The sequence below is a fragment of the Thamnophis sirtalis genome, unplaced genomic scaffold (genome assembly GCF_051295495.1).
Source record: "Thamnophis sirtalis isolate CommonGarterSnake01/CBP01778 unplaced genomic scaffold, rThaSir2_p1.2 scaffold_4, whole genome shotgun sequence".
NCBI classification, from domain to species: Eukaryota; Metazoa; Chordata; class Lepidosauria; order Squamata; family Natricidae; genus Thamnophis; species Thamnophis sirtalis.
In genome coordinates this window covers 85,384,145-85,404,983 of record NW_028261384.1, presented here as the reverse complement: position 1 = coordinate 85,404,983, position 20,839 = coordinate 85,384,145, and the positions used below count along the sequence as shown (strand labels likewise).

Here is a 20,839-nt window from a genome sequence, read left to right as displayed (position 1 = left end):
TTGAGGACTATCTGTACCCAAAATTTGGGCAGTTAAATAATACTGAACCATTTTTCAAGTAACTGAAAACAGATAAAAATATTAAAACTATAATGATCTAATGTCAGAAAAAATGTCAACAAAATATATTTTCTTTTATATTCCCTAAATGGTTACCTGATTCCTTCATAGAATTCAATGGACAAGCTGACCGTTTCATCATCTGTTAGGTTTCCTTTATCCTGTTCTGAAACTTCACCCCTGTCTTCATTGGATCCATTGGGAACTAAACAAGAAAAGAAGGAATGAAAATCACACCTGTTTTTTAAAATGCATGTTGACATACAACAGAAGACAATTGAGGCAGACATCATACCGTCAGCCAGGGGATATGCTGCATAAAAATCACGTCGCCTCTTCATTTCATCTACAAATGAAAGCCAAGGTAATTCATTTAGTGGCATCCTTCTCTTGCATTTTGCAAATTCATTTATTATTCAGAAACAATTAGGCAATTATATTATAAAAAAGAATCTGCAATCTGGTTTGCATTAAGTCCAAAGATACTTTTCAAAATTCTTTTATCTCAATAATTATGTACTATTATTTATCAACCCCTTATTAGAAATCAATCAAAATCAAAATAAAATCAAGATTGCTGCATTGTGATATGTCAGCTAGGAAGCTCTATCCCAAATTATATTCTCTAAACTCTCAGCAGTCACATATTCATACCTTTGAAGAGTCCTGGCACCAGTTTATATACTATATCCTGTAGAGTTTTATCTGATCTGAAATAAGATAAACAGGCCGTCAACACAAATTTTAATTGAGAGTAAATAGAAATATAAAACTAGAATAGTGAATATATGTAGTTTGGGTGGTGAAAGTTTGTTCTGTGAGCTTGTGGATTGGTTTTCAAAAGTTTCATTACCAGACTAGGTAACATCTAATTCTAGTATTGGAAATGACACCTAGAATCCTCCAACCTCTAGGAATAGGAATAGCCCACCAACCTATAGCCACACTTCATCAGGAACTATCCAGAACCAAAGACAAAATACAGAGGGTTGAAATAAATAATATAATCTACAAAATTGGGTGAGGGAGCAGGTCGGGTGGGGGTGGGGTGGGCTGGCTCTGTCCAAGCTGCTTCTTCCTGCCATCACGCCCCACCGCCTTGCTCCCCCCCACCTCCTCTGACAAACAATCCTCCGCTTTCTTCAGCTCAGACGGTGCCAGGACACCCAAGCTGCTGTCGGCAGCGGCAGGTTGCCATCTGAGCAGCCATGATCCCCCCTCCCCAGCCAGCCAGCCCACCCAACCCCTACCCAACCTGCTCCCCGCCTGGCCAACCGGCCGGCACAAGGACTCACCGCTCTTCTCTTCCTCGTCCTCCTCCTCATCCTCCCCACTCCGTGCTGGGCTGGCTGCAGGCCGGGGCAGCGGGAATGTCCGCACTTGGTGGCTCCCACGATGCAAAGTGCCCAGTGGGGCACTTTGCATCGCGGGAGCCACCAAGACCCAGGTCTGCAGCAAAGGCGCCAAGCCGCCCAGTAGAAAATGCCAGGCAAAGAAGAAATTGATGCTGAAGAAACGGTGGCTGGCGGCCCAGAGCAACCTCCCCAGAATCACCCTTGATGGAAACTGCTAGATTGCGCAGTCGCTCAAGTGCCCTTGCACAGACATGATTCGCTGCTCCCAGATCAGGAGGTGTGAGAATCAGTGCCTCCTTTGCGTACAATTTTTTTTGCTTTTTAACCCTTTCTTAACTTTTAAAAGGCAAAAAATTCCTTATACAAAGGAGGCCCCGAGTTCTCTGGCCTCCTCATATAGGTAACACTGAGCAGACACCAAGCCACTGTGACTTGGAATTTGGTAGCAACTACCCTGGCTTTAATTATTTAAAAAAAAATCTTTAAAATTCTTTCCTTTCCCTCAGGAGACTGGTGAGGCCCCGCCTCCACTGCCTCTAGTGACTGCACGTCCCTGCTCAAAATCCAAATCAACTGCACATCCAACCAGAGATAGCACCAACCCTCAATCAAGCCCCCAACCCTCAACCAAGCCCCCAACCCTCAACCAAGCACCAACTCTCAACCAAACAAGACCCATCACAAGACTCACAGATGATTCACATCTGACCCATCACAAGACCCATCACAAGACCCTCACTTGACACACCCACACCAGAAGCCCTTATAAATAAAAGTACACTGACATTCCCTAAACTTTACTGAAGATGTTATCTAGATTGGTAACAAAACATTCAGAAATCAATTTTTAAGGTTGGAGAATGAAACTTGCCCCTCATATAAAACTATTTAAATTCCCCCAAAAGGAAAATAACCTCTTTTACTGTTGTACAAATAGAAAAATGCAATATTGTTAGTAAATACTCCATTTATCTTATGCAAGGCTATAAAGCTTAACATGCTAACACTTTACATCTGACTTTAAAACCCCACTTTATTTCTTTAAAAAAGATTCGGATTTGTGGGATCATCTAAATTTCTAATGATCAGAAGTACAGAAGTTTGTATTTGTATTTGTATTTTGTATTTATTAGGATTTATAGGCCGCCCTTTTCCCTGAGGGGACTCAGGGCGGCTTACAATCATTAGGGAGGGGGTGCAATTCAAAAATAAACAGTATGTGAACAAAGTAAAATAATAAAAACACAACTTGCATTCAACACTCATAGAGTGTTACAACTCATAGAGCTCAGCAGTAACACACAAGACTCCCTCCCCGCTCACTTGCCAATTTATTTATTATAAATTTATTTGTTCCCCTTCTCAAGGTAACTCCTGTAATTATATCAGCACATTATAGCAATAGCACCTAGAACTTATATACTACCCTATAGTTCTTTACAGCACTCTCTGGGCAGTTTACAATGTCAGCATATTGCCTCTAACAATTTGGGTCCTCATTTTACTGACCTTGAAGAATGGAAAGTTGAGTCAACCTTGAGCCCTGTCAGGATTGAACACTAGACTGTGGGCAGAGTTAGCCAGCAATGCTGCATTCTAACCCCTTCACCACCAGGACTCTTGTTTTCCCTACTATACTATAGTTTGTTGTTTATTACAAGATTCAAACAGTATGAATCTAAGCAGCTTATAGCAAAAGCAATACAATAAAGTTCCTAGTGTTACCAATGGTGACATTCACTGTCCCAATGCCCCAGTTATAGGATCCTTGTTCTTCTTTCTTGTTCCTATTGGCCTGTCTTTACGCCATTGAGATATTGAGTTGCACTTCAAATTTGTTGAGTAGATCCATTTCCTTGCTTTTTTTCCCTTAGAGTTTCCTCTATAAACTAACAGTGACTAATGGTACTGCTGTCTCTACTGTTTTAAAATGAGATCAGTTAAGAAAAGTGACTGATTGGTTTTTCTGGATGCCTTTGCCCTGCCTTTCAGCATCATCTATTGACTTCTTTAAAATATTGAAATTGGATTTTAAAAATAAGCCTAGCATTCTTTCAAAGGGTTATAAATTTCTGCTTATAAGAAACCTTTAGGAAACTCTGGTTAAGCTTCTGTGTGGGCACGTCTGCATGATCTCTGTAAGAAGCCGTGTGTTTGCTATAGTCTAAGCCCAAACAGTTCTGAAGGGCACTTTTTAGTGAGTAGAATGGACGACTGAATGCTAATACCCTAAAGTAATTAATAGGAACTGGGAAGATTCCTCCCATGACCACTCCAGCAACCTCATTCTTGATTAAGCATCCTAAAGTGTGTTCATGGCAAAAATTGTATCAAGAAAAGTGGGAGAGAAACCCTATGAAAAAAAACTAAAAATGTCTTTAAACTGCCTCAGCAGCGGACTAGGGATAAAACAAAGGCAACATCACTACAGACACTACATAAGAGATTATTATCCGATAATGTTCACATGGTGGTTAGGAGAATATGAGCCCTAAATTTCCTCTTTTTTTTCTTGTTGTGAAACTAAGAATGCATAGAGAAATAATGGAGGACCATGCTTGTTAATATTGCCTTTAGGAACCTAGTATTATGTGTGTGGCATCTTAGAAGATTTAGCATTATTATATAGGGTTTATATGTGTAATTTAGAAAGGAACTGAAAAGAAACAAAAATTATTTATGTTGAACAGCATTGAAGATTTAATAGGCACTTTTTATTTAGGCCAGCAGTATTCCTACTCCCTCATAATGCCATCATATTAGCACAATTTGGCAATCCTATCCACCTCATCTAATTTTATAATACTATTTATTGCAGGTGTATTGACATTGTTTTATAATTTATGGTGCACTAATGAAAGTAACTTTGGCCAAATGGCTCCATGACTGGCAACTGGGTTATAAGGAGAGCCATTATATTTACTTGAGTCAATAACTCACTTAATGTGCTTTAATCAGAGTGCCTAGGATGCACTATTACTCCTAAGGTGCAGCAAAGTGCAATGAATTATACAGGCTTGAGACTCAGTCCACGGCAGCTTCTTGGCCTGGTTCATGTGTCACACTAAATCATCATTTTATTTATTTGGGTTTGCCCAGCATACTCTGTGACCTCAGCCTCTAATGGTTGACAACCAAATGTAAGATTGTGCATTCAATGTACTGAAAAGAGAAAAGAACACTTTCCTATCATTTTGCTAGCAGTTTCCAGCAGCCTGGATCTATACTTTGTGCCATGCTGCACCTTATCACAGACCATTCCAACTAACTCATTTTTTTTAAAGAAAAGATTCTTTCTGTGTTCAATATTTTACCCACACTAACTATTTCAAAGTAATTCACTCCTCCAAACTGATTTCATCGAAACCTCTGTTCACTTCTCCCTTTGTTCTTTCCCATCTTCTCACTTTCTCTCTAACCTAGTAAAATAACTTTCCTAACAAACTCAGGGTATTTTTGTATTAAAATTCCCATTCTAAAAATCTCCTCAAACACAAAATATGCACTGCATGTTAACTATCCATTCTATATGAATTTAATGTTTCTTTTTCTTTTTAAAAATAAATATAGAAATGGATGTCCAGTTGGAGTATTTGAAAAATTCATTGACATGTTTTCATTTTTTCCCCCTTTTGGCCCATTTTGGTAGAGTAGTTTGTCTTCAGAGGTGTCCCTATTCTATTGTCATCCTTAAAATCTCCCCAAATGCTTCAAAACAGTTTTAAAAGTTGTTCTGCCTCTTCTGGGAAACCTCTACACTATTATTATTGAAGGCCTCTTGAAGTCTTTTCAAGTTATCCTCCATTGACTTAGTGGAATATGGAAATCCAACAATAATACCGAGGGAGGGAGGGAGGGAGGGAGGGAGGGAGGGAGGGAGGGAGGGAGGGAGGGAAGGAAGGAAGGAAGGAAGGAAGGAAGGAAGGAAGGAAGGAAGGAAGGAAGGAAGGAAGGAAGGAAGGAAGGAAGGAAGGAACCTCCTGATAAATAGTTCCTGTTATGACCTGTTATTATTGTTAGGATATTTTTTTCTAACAACCAACTAGAATCTGTCTTCCTGTAATGTAAATGATAAAAATGTTTGCCTTCATTATCATAAATAAAGTTGAAAAATTGGTGGTACTTTTTAATATTGTAGGATCAAAGAAACTAGAGAAAATCATTTTTCAAAATGTCATTTGCATATCTGTGCTACTGTATGGAAAACAATGCATAGAGAAGTACAAATATGATTCAGATAAGACGCAGTTCAAAACAGTCACATATATAAATTATGAAAATCTGAAATGTAACCATTAATCCACTTCCTTGCAGTCACATTTTTTTGCAATAAGAAAAAGGCTTATCAATTCTTCACTATAGCTTTACTGGCTTGAAATTCTGAGATGTAATCTCAATATTACAAAGGATACTAGAAGGTAGAAAGCTGCTCTAGTGACACATATAACATTAATAAGACACTGCAGTTTTTCCTTGGGTTTTATTTTTTCCTCTTGATCATTAAATCCTACTGACATTGTTAACCTGCTTGTTGATTCCCTTCACCCCTCCCCCCACAAACACTTGTTTCTACATATTGGCAACTCATGCCTATTTGGAGTTTAAATCTGAATAAACAAATGTTTGGTGTGCCTTTGATAAAAGATCCATTGAAGTGAGGCTAGTAAATATTTCTCAGGGAGACTCAAGTGTTACAAGTTAAATTAATTTATACGGACCGGGTGCTAAAAATACATTCAGAAAGATGTATCTGTGGAAGGCTGCCTACTTAGTTTCTATGCCAACCATCATTAAAGTTCATTAAGGTGCATCTGGTTTCCCTGAAAACCAGCTTTAAAAGGAATCAGTAAGATTGCCATTTAAGGCCACAAGAGGAAAAGTGTTGGGTTGATTCAACTGTTGCATTAATATGAATAGAGATAGTTTACTAAGAAACAAAAAAATTAATACTACAAAGAAGTTTTACAATTAAGCCAAAAATCTAGAATTAAAAACTGCATTGTTGTTGTTGTTGCTGCTGCTGCTGCTATCATCATTGCCATTGTTATTACTTGTGTTCTAGCCATGTTGTAAAGATTAAAACACTAGTGGGTCTTGGGGTTGCCAGGGTTAGAGACCACTGCATTAAGGCATTGGGCACTCCTCCTTCTCTTGTCCGATTGTTTCCTAGGTAGTATCTCTTCCCCTCATTTCACAAGGTCATCCACACATTCCATTACCCCAATGGATTCTTGAGCCATGGAGTCAAAGCAACTTCAGTGGAAATGATCTAACAAGACCTTTGCATAACCATGGAGTTAACCTCTAATATGTATTGCTTCTAATCCTAAGTAATTCATTAATTCCAATTCTCATGAGTTGGAAGAGATGTCCTTCTGGGTTCAGCTCCATGTGGGGAAGGGGGACACTGGGAACATGGAGGCTGCTTGGAGGGATGGTTTGAAGGGTGGATAGGACCACCTGGCTTGAGGCCCTGAACAGAAAAGGGGGATCACATGCTTCCAGATGTTGGGTGAAAAAGAAGAGAAGAGAGTGAAGGTTTGAAAGTTCCTAGCTTTATATTCTCTGTCCGGCCTCAACTCTCTGTTTCCTGTTCCTGTGTAAGAAATGTATTCTGATTGGTTGCCAGACTCCCATGCGGCCATGCAGGGGCAACTCTCTCTAGGCTGTGTTTTGAGTCCAAGTTTGGTTGAGCATTGCTTCGTCCCAGGTGCCATGTGGTGAGTTTCTGTAGAAAGTTAATCCTATCTTTAGTATATAAAGTAAACTAGCTCAGGCTTTAATTGCTCATTGACAAAGATGGGTGGGGGGAAAGCTGCAGGGAGCTACTTTGTCTTTAAAAGCATGTTTCTCCCTTTTCACATCCAGGGAAACATAATATTCTGCCTTCTTAATATTTCCCAAGATATTTCAGTTTTCTAGTAGAGGAATGGGTTTTAACTTCCTACACATGTTAAGGTAATGATGATTAATGAGCCAGAGTGTACACAGTCAGTAGATAATAGAATTAGGAGTAGGTCCAGCAGCAGTAGTAGTAATGGCACTAGTAGCGTTTGTAGTGTTGGAAGAATTTCCTTTTGGGTTCAGCTCCACGTGGGGGAAAAGGCACTGGAGACATGGAGGCTGCTTGGAAAAATGGTTTAATGGTGGACAGGATCACATGGCTTGAGTCCTGAACAGAAAAGGGGATCACATGCTTCAATGTTGGGTGAAGAAGAAGAGAAGAGAGGAAGGGGTTTGCTGGTTTTTTTATAATCAGCCCCACCTCTCTGTTTCCTGTTCCTGTGTAAGAAATGTATTCTGATTGGTTGCCAGACTCCCATGGGGCCATGCAGGGGCAACTCTCTAGGCTGTGTTTTGAATCCTGAGTTTGATTGAGTTTCCAGATGCCATGTGGTGAGTTTCTGTGAAAGGCTAACATTACCTTTATTATGTAAAGTAGACTAGCTCAGGCTTTAATGGCTCATTGACAAAAAGGGGCGTGGGTGGCAGGGAGCTACTTTGTCTTTAAAACAGGTTTCTCCCTTTTCACATCCAGGGAAATATAATCTGCCTTTTCAATATTTCCTAGGATATTTCATTTTTCTAGGAGAGGGGTGGGTGCTAACTTCCTACAGTAGCAATGAGAGTAGGAACTGAAGCAGAAGCAAGGATAAAATGGAAAAAGAAAGCATCATCAATATGCTAAAGCATTCAGCTGTTCAGCTTTAAATGGGAGGAATATTAAGGTAATGATGATTTAATAGTTGATCAGCTGCTGTAAGGCTGTAAACCAAGATGATGCAAGGAGAATTAGTCAGCAGGGTTCTCACTTTAAGAGGCTGTCTATATAAGAGAGGCCCTTTGAGGGCAGTGTCCCTCTCTGTGTGTTCTTCCCTGTTATAGTTGAAGATTGGTTGATTGCCTAGTTATGCCTAATTTGGTGGACTGTCTTGGCTAGAAGCATGGCAGTCTTCAAGGATGCATTATCAGCCTTCTAATTTAGTAACCTGAGTTTATTTTCCCTTTCAACTGTATATTTCTATATTTGTACATAGCATTTTTTTCTAGAGCAGCAGTGTCAAATTCAATTTCATTAAGGGCTGCATCAGGGTTGTGTTTGACCCCGGGGGGGGAGGCAGGGGTATGTGGATGTCACTAATGTCGGGGGCGCCTGTGATGGCCTGTGTACTTTTCCCGCGAAAACGGGCTCCTGAGCTCTGCTTCCGGCTGCAATGGCCTCCTGCTCTGCCAGCAAAAGTGGATCCGTTTCTGGATGTGATAGCCACCTGCAACCCTCTGCCAGCAAATGTGGAGCCTGGGAGGCCGCACACAGCCCTCACAAGCTCAGTTTACAGCTGTGATGCCTCCTGCAAACCTCTGCCAGTGAAAATGGAGTCCGGGCAGGCTGTGTGCGGCCCTCGTGAGCTCCATTTCTGGTTGTGATGGCCTCCTGCAACCCTCTGGCAGTGAAAACGGAGCTCAGGAAGGCCACACACAGTCCTCTCAAGCTTCATTTTTGCTTGAAGAGGCACCACTGACCGGTCCTTTGCTGTTTCCAGGGTGCCCCGTGGGCCCTGCAGCCCAGATTCAGCCCACAGGCCTTGAGTGTGACACTTCTGTATTGGAGTATTGCTTCTTCTTGCCAAACTTTCATTCACTAAGATGTTCCAGGATAGGAAAAGTATTGATGCCTTTGAATTTTGTTGTTAGAGATGTGAGAATCAAGAAATGTAGTCTAGTCATTCAATTCAATGAGTCCTATGGATGATAGAAGGCTCCAGAAGAAAAAAGATATGAACCAAAGTTTTCAGCTAGGAAGATTTCAAAATTTACCAGAAATATTTGTAATCCTGCTAAGCCGTTGCTACTGTGAAAAATGTTTTTTTTTCTTCAAAATATGCACTTGTATGGATTCGTTTAAAACAGGAAGAATGAAATGGGTGCGATTCAAGGTACTAATTATGACCTTTAAAGCGCTCCAGGGCTTAGACCCAGGATACCTGCGAGACCACCTACTGCCACCAGTATCCTCCCACCGTCCAATGTGATCCCACAGAGTTGGCTTCCTCAGGGTGCCGTCGGCCAGACAGTGTCGGCTATCGAACCCCTGTGGGAGCGCCTTCCCTCTGGAATGAGCTGCCCCCGGAGCTTCGTATAATCCCCAACCTCTGGTTCTTCCGACGTGCCCTAAAAAGTTGGCTTTTCCAGCAAGCCAGCCTGGCCTGAACAAAACAAAATAAATTATTGATTATTGTTAATTTTAATCAAATTTCTTTTTAAAATGTTATTGTCAATCTAAATTGGGTTTGTTTTTTGGATATTATGTTTTTTTTAAACTTTTGTAATATATGTTTTTTTTTTTAATGTTGTACGCTGTCCTGAGTCCTTGGAAGAAGGGTGGCATATAAATCCAATAAACCTAAACCTAAACCTAGTGGAATAATTATTCTAGTAACAGAAAGGAGAGCCACTATGGTTAAGGTACCAGGCTGGAAACCAGGAGACTATGAGTTCTAATCTTAATTTAGCCACTTGGGTCAATCCCTCCCACTTAGCCCTAGGATGGGGGGGGGGAAATGCCAAATCACTTGTGAAATCTTGCCAAGAAAACTGAGGAATTTATTGAGACAGTCTTCAGGAGTCAAAATTGACTCTATAGAATTCTCGTCACAAAGCAGCAAGGAATTGGGCCAACTGTAAAGGGAGGCCAAGATTGTCCTGTACAATCTTCTGTTCCTCCATAAGTTGAGTAAAATAAAATAAATTCATATAAATAGATAGCGCTGTACAGATATTTTGTATTTGGATAATTTATTCAGACTTTTGTCCTGGGATTTTATTTCTTAGGAAAGAGAATTCAAGCTGCAAGCATGCCTCTGGCAGGAGGTTAATATAAAAGTTCCAAGTCAAATGGATCACTATACCATAAACCACAATTGTACTCAGGCTAAATAATTATTGTAGCTTCATGTGAGAGTTAAAGACTCTTTTAAGAGCTCTGTCTGGATTATAATTTATGAAGCTCTTTAATTAATATTTTAGCTTTACCTTACCATGCAGTTTGCCAACTATAGAAAAGCATAGCAAGTCATACAAATGCCTCCTCTCTCAATATTCCTACTGACTTCTTCCTGGAGAAACTGGATCTACTCATCTACAAAATGGCAGATTCAGAAACAATCTTTTTAATAGAGGATTAGCTGAGAAGAAAAGTATCCAACTATGTATTTGTCTTCTGCCTATAAGCTCCTTTGAGAAATTGGACACCTGGAATGCAGATGAACTTTTGGGCTGATAGGAAAAGATGTAGTCATAGCCAAAGCAGGGAAAATATTTATCATTTCTAAATAACAAACACCTTAAATTGTAAAGATGTCATAGCATGTCATGCTGGGAAGATTTTTGGGAAAACAAAGCAGAGGGCAAAATGGAGCCCCTTTTGTATTTGTCTGATGACATGAACGCTTGAAATTAGGTAAAAATGGAGCTGCATAAAGTCCCCAACCTTTATATATGAACTGGATTCCTAAATGGAAATAGTATTCACATTGGTTTGTGGGGAAATAAAAGTATTTTCTGCCACAAATTAATGTTCAAGATTGCAGAGAAAGCTGAATTTCCCATCAAACAAATTTAATACAAAGACATCTTCAGACTATTTCATCAAATGTGAGGATGCCTGAAAAAAGCATTGGATCTTAAGTCTGGAGCATGTGAAATAAAAAGGAAATAGCATACAGTGATCCCCCGAGTTATGTCTCAACTCCAAATGCAGAGCTGTAGGAAAGTGAAGAATTGGTGTTATTGGACTCCATTGTAACAGTACATAAGAATCCACTGTAGACAGTATAGTAGATACCATATTGCAAGCTTTTCAGTTACTACCAATTTAATAAAATACACTGTGTGTAATTCAGGTTAAACTGTAGAGTCATTTGTGATCTCTGAGTGTGGTTATTTGCTTACAGTTATTTAGCTACTACATGAGGTTACTTAGTTTCATTACTTACTTTAGTAATGAAATGTCGGCAAACGAACACTTAGAAAGAACCAAGGTTTCCAAGCTAATATATGGCTCCACCCGATACCTTCCGAGGTAAATACAAGTAGTCTTAAACTGGAGTATAAAACAATGTATAATACCTGATACTGAGAAGGGGCCTTGTTTTATGAACTTGTACATCACACATTGGGCAATATTTGTTGGTTTCCAGATAGCGGACAATGCAGGTTTTACAAACTAAAAAAAAGAAAAGAAAACATTGGTAGAAAAGAGGAGTCACACAGGAAAATGAATCTGAATTTATGAAAATGAATCTGAATCTTGATCCAAACCTGGATCAAATCTGGCCTTACTATGAAGCAAAGCAATGGTTACGCAAGCTAGCTAGAAAATCATCTGGAGTAAAAAAAAAATTTCCAGAGCTCCAGTTTTTGCTATATTAGTTGTAGATAAAAGGAATCCCTTGTCTGATTTTTTAAAATGCAGAAAAAACAAAGATAGAAACTTGACAGGCATTGTAGGGTAGGGATACAAATTGTCTGTCCAAATCCAAACAGTTGATTCATTAACCATATGCTGGTCTCAAACCCAGATAAATGGGAGAGTTACGGAAAGCAATGGTGAACATCCTGTTAAAAAAAAAAAACCTCAACAGAACCCTTTATGGCAATAACTTAACATGAGTCAGGTAGGGATACCAACAGTGAAACCTCTAGGCTAGATAGTAGCCTGCAAGCTACTGAAGAAAAGCAAGGGCCGAACTTTTCGTAAGCTTATATGCATTGTTAGATTGTTGGAGGAAAGTCCTTGTGAAGTCCAAAAATTGATAATGCCCATAATAAAAGAGACTGCCTACACTGTATAAAATCATATCAAATTGGAATATGGAATGTTAGAGACATGTCCCTTGGGAAACTCAAAATTGAGTTTCTGTAGATAAGGAAATGATTAGAATGAATATACACATCCTTGGCATCAGTGAATTACACTGGACAGGCAGTGATGAATTCAAATCAGTAGTTTTTTTTTTTTCCTGAAAATTATATCATCATGAAAAGGAATTGATTCTACATAAGCAGACAAGTAGTTAAATGTGTTGAGAACCACAGCGCATACAGTGATCACATAATATGTATCCATATTTGAGGCAAGTCATTCAACATCACTATACTACAAATCTATGCTCCAACTATAGACTCAGATGATGATGAAAGTGGACTTTTTACAGTGAACTTCAATGTGCTCTCAAGCAAATATCAAAAAATGATATTTTTAATATTACGGATTGAGCAAGGGTTGGACTAGAAAACCTCCAAGGACCATTCTAACTCTTTTATTCTGAGGACCACCTACACTTGCAACAATTTTCACTTTTGAAACAATGATTTTACTAGCCTTCCCAAAATCACACAATCTCTTATGTAAGCACATTTGCTATAAATCTGAATGAGAAATTGTACTCCAGTGGATGAGTGTGTAATATTAACTTCCCATCTTAAAAGAGTTTTTGAAGGCATATTTAGACTACTTGCTCTTCATAAAACTGAAGTTTATATCAATAATTATATTAAACTATATTCAGGCATACATCATATTATGATCAAATATATAAAACATTAAATAATAAGTAAAGGTAGCTGATATTGTGCTAAGTGGTTACTTTCCCCCCTCTTTTCTTATTCATTGGTGACTAACTGGCAAGAAGCATTAAATGGTGAAGATGAAACTTAACCAAATCTTGCTACGTAAGTTTAACTATGAGCTATTTAACTATCTTGTCAATAGGAATCTTCAGCATATTAGCCTTTAGTCTAGCTCATCTTTCATTTATTAAAATAATATATTACTGTTTTAACTGTCACTCATGTCCAGACTTGCTAACAAAATTATCTATATTGGGCAGTAGAAATGAAGAATATTTTGAAAATCAGGGAAATCAAGGTTACCAGGACAATCTGAAGAATAGCAGATTAGTTATCCTATAGTGAAAGGAATTTGTGTTCTGGATGGACAGCATGATTATCCTAAGCATTTGAAATGGACCTTCATCAATGAGAAAGTCCAGAGATTCTGTCAAGTTGAAACAGGGAGCTTCCTTATTTGATACTTACATGAATGTAAGCATTCCACAATAGTTGTGGCATCTATAAAGTAGCCTCCACATAAGGCACACATTAAGTGAGGGTTCAGCTCTGTGATTTTTATCCTGGTAGTTCTGTGCATCCTGATGAATTCAGGCAATTGTCTCTGAAAAAAAAAAGAATAACACAAAAGTAAATCAAACAGCCTCACTCATCATGAGAAGATAATTGTTTGGCACAAATCTCACTTTACAAACTGATAGACAACAGCAGGCTGCAATACTGAAGATAATAACTGTTATCCCCAAAACAGTGATTATCTACTAAGACAATATTTTTTTCATAGGCAAGGATAATCTGATGTTGGACTAAGAAAAAGCTTTCATCTTTTCCATATAATCTTTGACTGGTGCTATCAGATAAAACATGGAAAGGACAAAATCATCCCCAGCATCCAGAGGGCCTTAGATGTCACACTTCTGTCACGCTATTTTTTTAAGTACAGAAGTTTTGTCAAAACCAAATTCCTTTTTTCAATTAATAAAATTCCATTTCTCTTCACATAAAGGAAATCCAGGTGCCTAATAAAATTCACAAAGCCAAACTTTATTTTATTAGGCACTTGTATCTGCTGTTCATTACTTATTCCATTTAGCTACATGTACTTTATTATTTCATCAAATAGACTCAAACTATCTACCATAAACTTTTCAATAGAATGTTTAAATAAATTCAGCAACATAAAGAAACCAATACCAGATACCACGCAAAATGCATAAAAATAGTTGCCATTTATTTATCTGTAATAATCTTTATATTGTTTTGATAGCTACTTTAAGCACTCACACAAGTAGAATTGCAGGATATAAACTGAATAAAATTTAACAATACATCATTATATAAACTGTTCGAAAATAACTAATTAAAGTATCAATAAAGGAGAAAAGACCATACCACAGGAAGACAAATCAGTTCCAACTCAGAAAGGCCTGGTTAAATAAGACCAGTTACTTGCCAACAATTGGTACAAGGTTAGACAAGTGCCTCTCAATGCTTTGTTTCCAAATTTGGACAAAACACTATGTAAAGGTTTATTTTATTAGTTCATAAATTTCATTCCCATCAAATTCAGAAAAGAGAATACATATCCTTGCACTCACACAGGGCCAGATGGCAGAAGGTGATATTTCAAGAAAAACAGTTTATAGGTTAAAAAATAGTTTGTAGGTAGTAAAGATGATGCAAATTTTCTTCAGAAACACAAAGTAGCAAGCTCTGTAACACTTTAAGCCTATCTCAGGTGCTGCCATAAAGTCTATAAACAGCAACATTCTGAGCTAGCTTCAAAAGACAGCTTGCCATAGCTATCTGCAATCATTCAAGCCACCAAGAGATGAGACAGTCAATACCATCTTTAAGGGACTTCTTTACCAATCTGAGCTGAGGAAAATCATTTAGGTAACTGCTCCTTTGTTACAGTTAATGAATGATGATGCTTCTCTGAAAAAAGGAAACTTGCCAGGGAATCAGATTAAAAAAAACTTAACAACAAAAAACAAATTCTTTTTGAAAATAAAGGCAATTATCTTTAGCCAATTTTATCAGTCAACTGAATGGGGTGAAAATTCAGCCCTCGGCATTGAATTTGGATAATTAGTCCTTCTGTAGGAATTAGTAATAAGACAGATTTGTTTATTTATATCCCAGTAATATTATTTTTATTACGTATTTTTACAAATAACTCAAGGCATCAAACATATCCAACACACTTTCTTCCTATGTTCTCCACAGCAACAGCCTTATGAGTGGGTTGGGCTGAAAGAGTGATTGGCCCAAAGTTACCCAGCTGGAAATTGAATTCATGGTTTATCACTTTCTAGCCCTGGTGCCTTAACCACTAGATCTAACTATAGATATATAGATTCCTACCTCTATCCATTTTCCTGATCCTACCTCGTTTTCCACCTCAGTATATGTTAAATACCATCCCTTAAATTGGTTACAAGCTTAGTGTGCAACTTCCAGGTTACTGCCCTGTACTAAACCTACAAATGTAATTATCCTCTCTTTTTAAGGTCAGAAAAGAAAATGGAGGAGTTATCAGATGCAAGAACAAATGCACAGTAGGCAAGTGCCTAATTACATCCTTGAGAAAGATTCTGGGTATCATAATAGTGGCACCGAGAAAGGTCAAACTTCTTTATTATCCTGTGCCTCATCTTTTTCAGGGTTCCAATTAACACTGAGTTTTTACCACCACACAATTGAGGAAAACAGTGATGCGATTAAATAATACAATAACTCAGAATTTATATAAAAGATATTTAAATGAGATTTGGGGGGGGGGAGAAAAAAATAGTCAGGGGCAGAGAGTCTGGAGATGTAGACCAGGGGTCCCCCAACCCCCAGTCAGTGGATTGGCATCAATCCACGGCATGCCAGCAACTGGGCCAAACAAACAAGTGAAGCCCCATCTGGGGATGCAGGCAGCATGAGAAATCACGCCCACCCCCTCCCCAGTCTGCAGAAAAGTCTCTCTCCATAGAACTGGTCCTGTGGGGACCCGCTGATATACACCTTCTGATGGGAAAATATTTAATCAATTTCTGCAGCAGAAATTTCTAAACTAGTAGGTAGAACAGATATGAGCCATGTTATTGGTTTGAACCACAGCTGCATTGTGTTCTCCAGAGTGAATTGCTGATAAATCATGCAGGGACAAGGAAGGGATTTTCAGCTGTTTATTTCTGCAGAAACAGTCTTATGCTTGGGACAAAGACCAAGCCCCCTGAATGAAAGCTCAGAGCTCTATAAAAAAGTTTCTTTGTTGTTTACAACATATCAATATGTGATTTATTTCATAACTTTAATGTTTATACTTGGTTGATTACATTTGTCTTTTTATAGTATAAGATTACATTTTATGCGACTCTCTGCAAATATCATGTTCAGATCTGATTTTGAATATTGGACAGTAGATTTTAAATAACAAGCAGCTTTCTGGATCTATTCCTCCCTTCTTTTCAAATGTGGAAGAAATTTTGACTGAGGGATTGGCAGTTAAGTCTCAGCATGGCAATTAGAAAGCAGAAGAGAAACAAGAAAGGAGAAGGAGGGGCAAGTAAGAAGGCTTTTTATTAAGTGTCCAAAAGCACAGGGTAAGAAATCTCCCCTTGCTGTATTTAACTAATCTTCACCCACTTGTAAATAAGATAGATGAACTGCTCCTGTTAAATAAGAACTCAGACATTTCTAACTCAGCAACCCTCTGCTTCATTGAAACATGGTTGAATGATTCGATTAATGATAGCTGCTTGCAAATCCCAGGATTTCAGATTCAAAGAGCAGGTAGAATTGCAGAAACATCCGGTAAAAAGAAGGGAGGAGGTATCTGCTTTTATATTAACTGATGGTGTAAAAATGTCACTACACTAAAAAAAAAAATTGATGTGGCCTTTGAGACACTATTCATCATTTGCACATCCTATTATCCCCCCAAGTTTTCTTCATTCATCCTAGTTGTATCTACATACCACCCCAAACTTGCATAAACAAGGCATTGCAAACCTTAACTGACCAAATCCTGAGGGCTGAACAGAGCTATCCAGAGTCCCTACTCATTGTATTAGCATATTTTAACAGTGCTAACATAAACCATGAGCTGCCAAGAAACATTAATTATGTCTCACAAGAGGCAGGAATATTTTAGACCACAACTGCTCTATAATAAAAAGATGTGTATCATTCTCTACCAAGAGTGGCTGTGGGATACTCTGATCACTCGATAATTTATCGTGTATCTGTTTATAGACAAAGACTTAAAATAATAAAACCAGTAATTAAAACAGTAAAATCTTGGACCGAAGAGACAAAGTTAAAGCTACAGGCTTGCCTCAACTGCACAAACTGGAATGTTTTTGAAACTACCTCAATGGATTTGGATGAACTCACAAATACCCTGACATCATACTTTTGTTAGCTTTTGCGAGGGTTTATATGTGTGCCAATCAAAACTTTATGTGTCTACACTAATAATAAAACTTGGTTCACAGCTAAGCTCAAATATCTATGCCGTGCCAAAGAGGAAGACTACAGAAAAGGAGATAGAATGCTGTACATTCAGGCCAGGAATGAATTAATAAGAGAGATCTGGGCAGCAAAAATAAGCTATTCTGAAAATCTGAGGATTCAGCTCTGCACAAATGAACCAGCAAATGTGTGAAAAGACTGAAGAATATCACTGGATACAGAAGATCTGCACCCCTTAAAGAAGAGAAGCAGAAACTGGCAGATGACCTGAATGTATTCTACTGTAGGTTTGAGAGGAGACCACTTTCAATTATTGCTACTCTCTCCATCTCAGATACATCAAGAACAGCTAAGTCTCCTACACCCAACTCCATATCTCTAGTGATCACAGAAAAATATGTGTTTAGTCTATTTCACAGAGAAAAAAGGTGGAAAAGCACCAGGGCCAGACAGGGTAACTCCCTCTTGCTTGAAAGTCTGTGCTGATCAACTGCCCTCCCCCCATCTTTATTTGCATCTTTAATAAATCACTGGAGATGTGTTATGTTCCTTCTTGCTTCAAATGCTCTGCTATCATTCTGGGGCCCAAGAAACCCTCCATCAAGGAGCTGAATGACTACAGACCGTAGTTCTGACATCTGTAGTTATGAAAACCTTTGAAAGGGTTAGTGTTGGCCCACCTGAAAGCCATCACAGATCTGCTGCTAGATTCCTTGCAATTTGCATACCATACAAATAGATTACAGATCATGCTGTAAATATGACACTGCCCTACATCTTGCAACATCTTGACTTCTCAAAGAATTATGCCAAGCAAGACACTTCTTATATGAGTTTTTCCCCATGTAATGAGCTTTCTTGCCACAATTGTTAAGTGAGTCAAGTTAAGTTAGTAACACAATTAAGTGAATCTGATTTCCGCATTGATTTTGCTTGTCAGGTGGTCATGAAATCCTGGGACATTGCAACCATTATAAACAAAGTTTATATATAAAGTTTATATATATAAAGTTGCTGAATTTTGATCATGTGACCCTGGGGATGCTGCAATGGCTGTAATGTGAAAAATGGTCAAAAGTCAACTTTTTCAGTGTCATTGTAAGTTTGAACAGTCACTAAATGAATGACTGTAAGTTGAAGATTACCTGTATACGTTTTATAAAATTATCCCTTTAATGTTGTAAACCTGTGGTATGTTGGGCAGTCAATAAATTTAATACAATAAATACTTGTCATGTAACATAAAGCTGCTGGGCTGAGTTTTGCAATAGGGAGGAAAAATCATAAGAGTTTAGCACAGTTGTAGTAACCCATACCAGTCCCATGAGATGGGGATTTCCTAGATAAGATGGCTTCTATATCCCGGTAGTATAGTAAATGCAAATAGCTCTAAGGCAGGACTTGGAATGTGCATTACATTTCTACTTTGACACAGGAATGTATTCATTCAATGACTGGAATGCTTTCAGAGCCTAAAGTTATTCAAAATATTTTTCATTTGTTTTCAGAAAGACCACAATAGCTCATGGAAACTCTATTAAATTTTGTAGCTACCACTCTTTTTTCCCCTTATCATATGCCATGTTGAAAGATAAAGAATGAAACTCAAAATGAACAGTGAAATCCAGTAAACATCTCCTTATAACCCATTTAGAGTTTCAAAAGTGTCTGATTTCACATGAAATCACACCACACCCATTTTTTTCCCCTCAGGAGCCAGCATTGAATCAATGCTGGATTTTTAGTGCAAGGCAGAGGATTGCTGATAAAAGCTTAAATGCAAAGCTCTCTTGGGAACAACACAACAGATAAGTAACAAGACAGGATAGAGAGGATTTGAAAAATAAAAAGTATGCCTCCCTCCCCTTTCAGCTATTGCTTCTCTGAGGTTGCTTAGGTCTTTTTTGAGAGAAGCAACCACATTTCCTAACTATAACAGTTATAGGAAAGGAAATTTACAAGAAATCTGAAATTCAGAATTTTGTTTTGAAAATAAGAAAAGGCTGAAAGACCAGCACAATTATTGCATTCTCTTTTTTATTAGAGTGGGAAGCACTGTTCAAGTCCAATAGATTGGGAAAAACTGATTCAAGGCTCTGCTTTTAATGACCCAAGAGTAAAAAATAATAATAATGCTTGGTGTCTTAATCAGAACACCAACCTGCCTCTCATTAGAAATTGTTTGCCTTCCTTTTCCTGTTCCAAGGAAAAGGAAAACAAATTCAGTACACACATTTAACAATAACCTGTCACCTCCTTTATAGTAGCAAGGAGTTCCCCAAACCCATGCTTTATTAGATCTAAATTCATTAGGCAAAAAAGCATGTCAAACATCATATATTTTCCTTTTCAGGCATAACAAGAAAGTATAGTTTAATGTAAAACCACATTTGCAAAGTACCGTACCTTCAGATAATAGTTTCAGATCTAGTTGTTAGCCAGAGTGAGTTTTGACATTTTATTTAAGGAAACAGATTTTCCTTTAAAAAAAAAACTTTTGCTTGGGTCCCTTCCTTGCACTCAACAGATTGTTCACAGGTGGAGAAGTGGTACAAGATTTGAGATACTATTATTTTCAGCAGCACTGTTATATTGAAGCACACTCTCCTTTGTAAGATTAAATACAATAACCATGTTCCTGTGTCTGCAATAGAAGATTATTTAGATGTTATTGCCTATTGTCATACTTGATGGTGCCTTTTTCTTTTCTATATTTGATGGTGCCTCTTTCTTTCTATACTTAGTGATATGTTTCCTTTCTAATTTAATTCAATTTTACTTGTTTGTTTTATGATGGGGGGCCTGCAACTGGCTATTTGGGACCCATGAGCAATGTTTTTCATGAGGACTCTTTTAGAGCCTTTTAAATATTTTAACTATAAATATATTGCTAAATGAGCATCAGACACTCAGTATTGTTAGTATTTTATCATGCCATCAATGCTTAGGGCTATATTTTGCATATTTGTCTTAATTAATTAATTAATGATACGAGGAGGGAATAAATTTCTGTGCCAGGTTCATTTTTTCCTAGTCCCCTTGTGGTCACCCGAAACTGGGAGGGAGAACCTTCTGTTTCCCAGTGCAAAACGTTAAAAAGTTATGATATTTATGTAGTTACTTAACAAGCAAGTCTAAATTATATTAAAGTAACCAAAATATCTTTACAATCCCCAAGACATGTCACAACTTTTGACTACCCCTAATGTTTGGAAATTGAAAGTTGAAAAAATTGACACACCCTAAATTGCCCAAAAAATCATAATGATTTTCAACTGTTTCTTTCTGCAGAGGGCCCTATACTTAGGACAAAAATGCAATATCAAGCT

At 38.0% G+C, this 20,839-nt stretch overlaps 1 protein-coding gene across 3 annotated transcripts in view; it reads right to left on the bottom strand.

Moving 5' to 3' along the window:
* PCGF2 (polycomb group ring finger 2) overlaps positions 1-20,839 on the bottom strand; it is a 56,228-nt gene that overhangs the window by 13,801 nt on the left and 21,588 nt on the right. For all 3 annotated transcript variants that reach the window (XM_087713256.1, XM_087713255.1, XM_014058247.2), the window contains exons 2-6: positions 13,512-13,647; positions 11,541-11,637; positions 715-770; positions 356-406; positions 157-265 (exon numbers count right to left, since the gene is read on the bottom strand). In XM_087713256.1, the coding sequence (XP_087569382.1) occupies positions 157-265; positions 356-406; positions 715-770; positions 11,541-11,637; positions 13,512-13,623 (425 nt within the window). In that variant the 5' untranslated portion in view covers positions 13,624-13,647. The remainder of the gene's footprint in view (positions 1-156; positions 266-355; positions 407-714; positions 771-11,540; positions 11,638-13,511; positions 13,648-20,839) is intronic.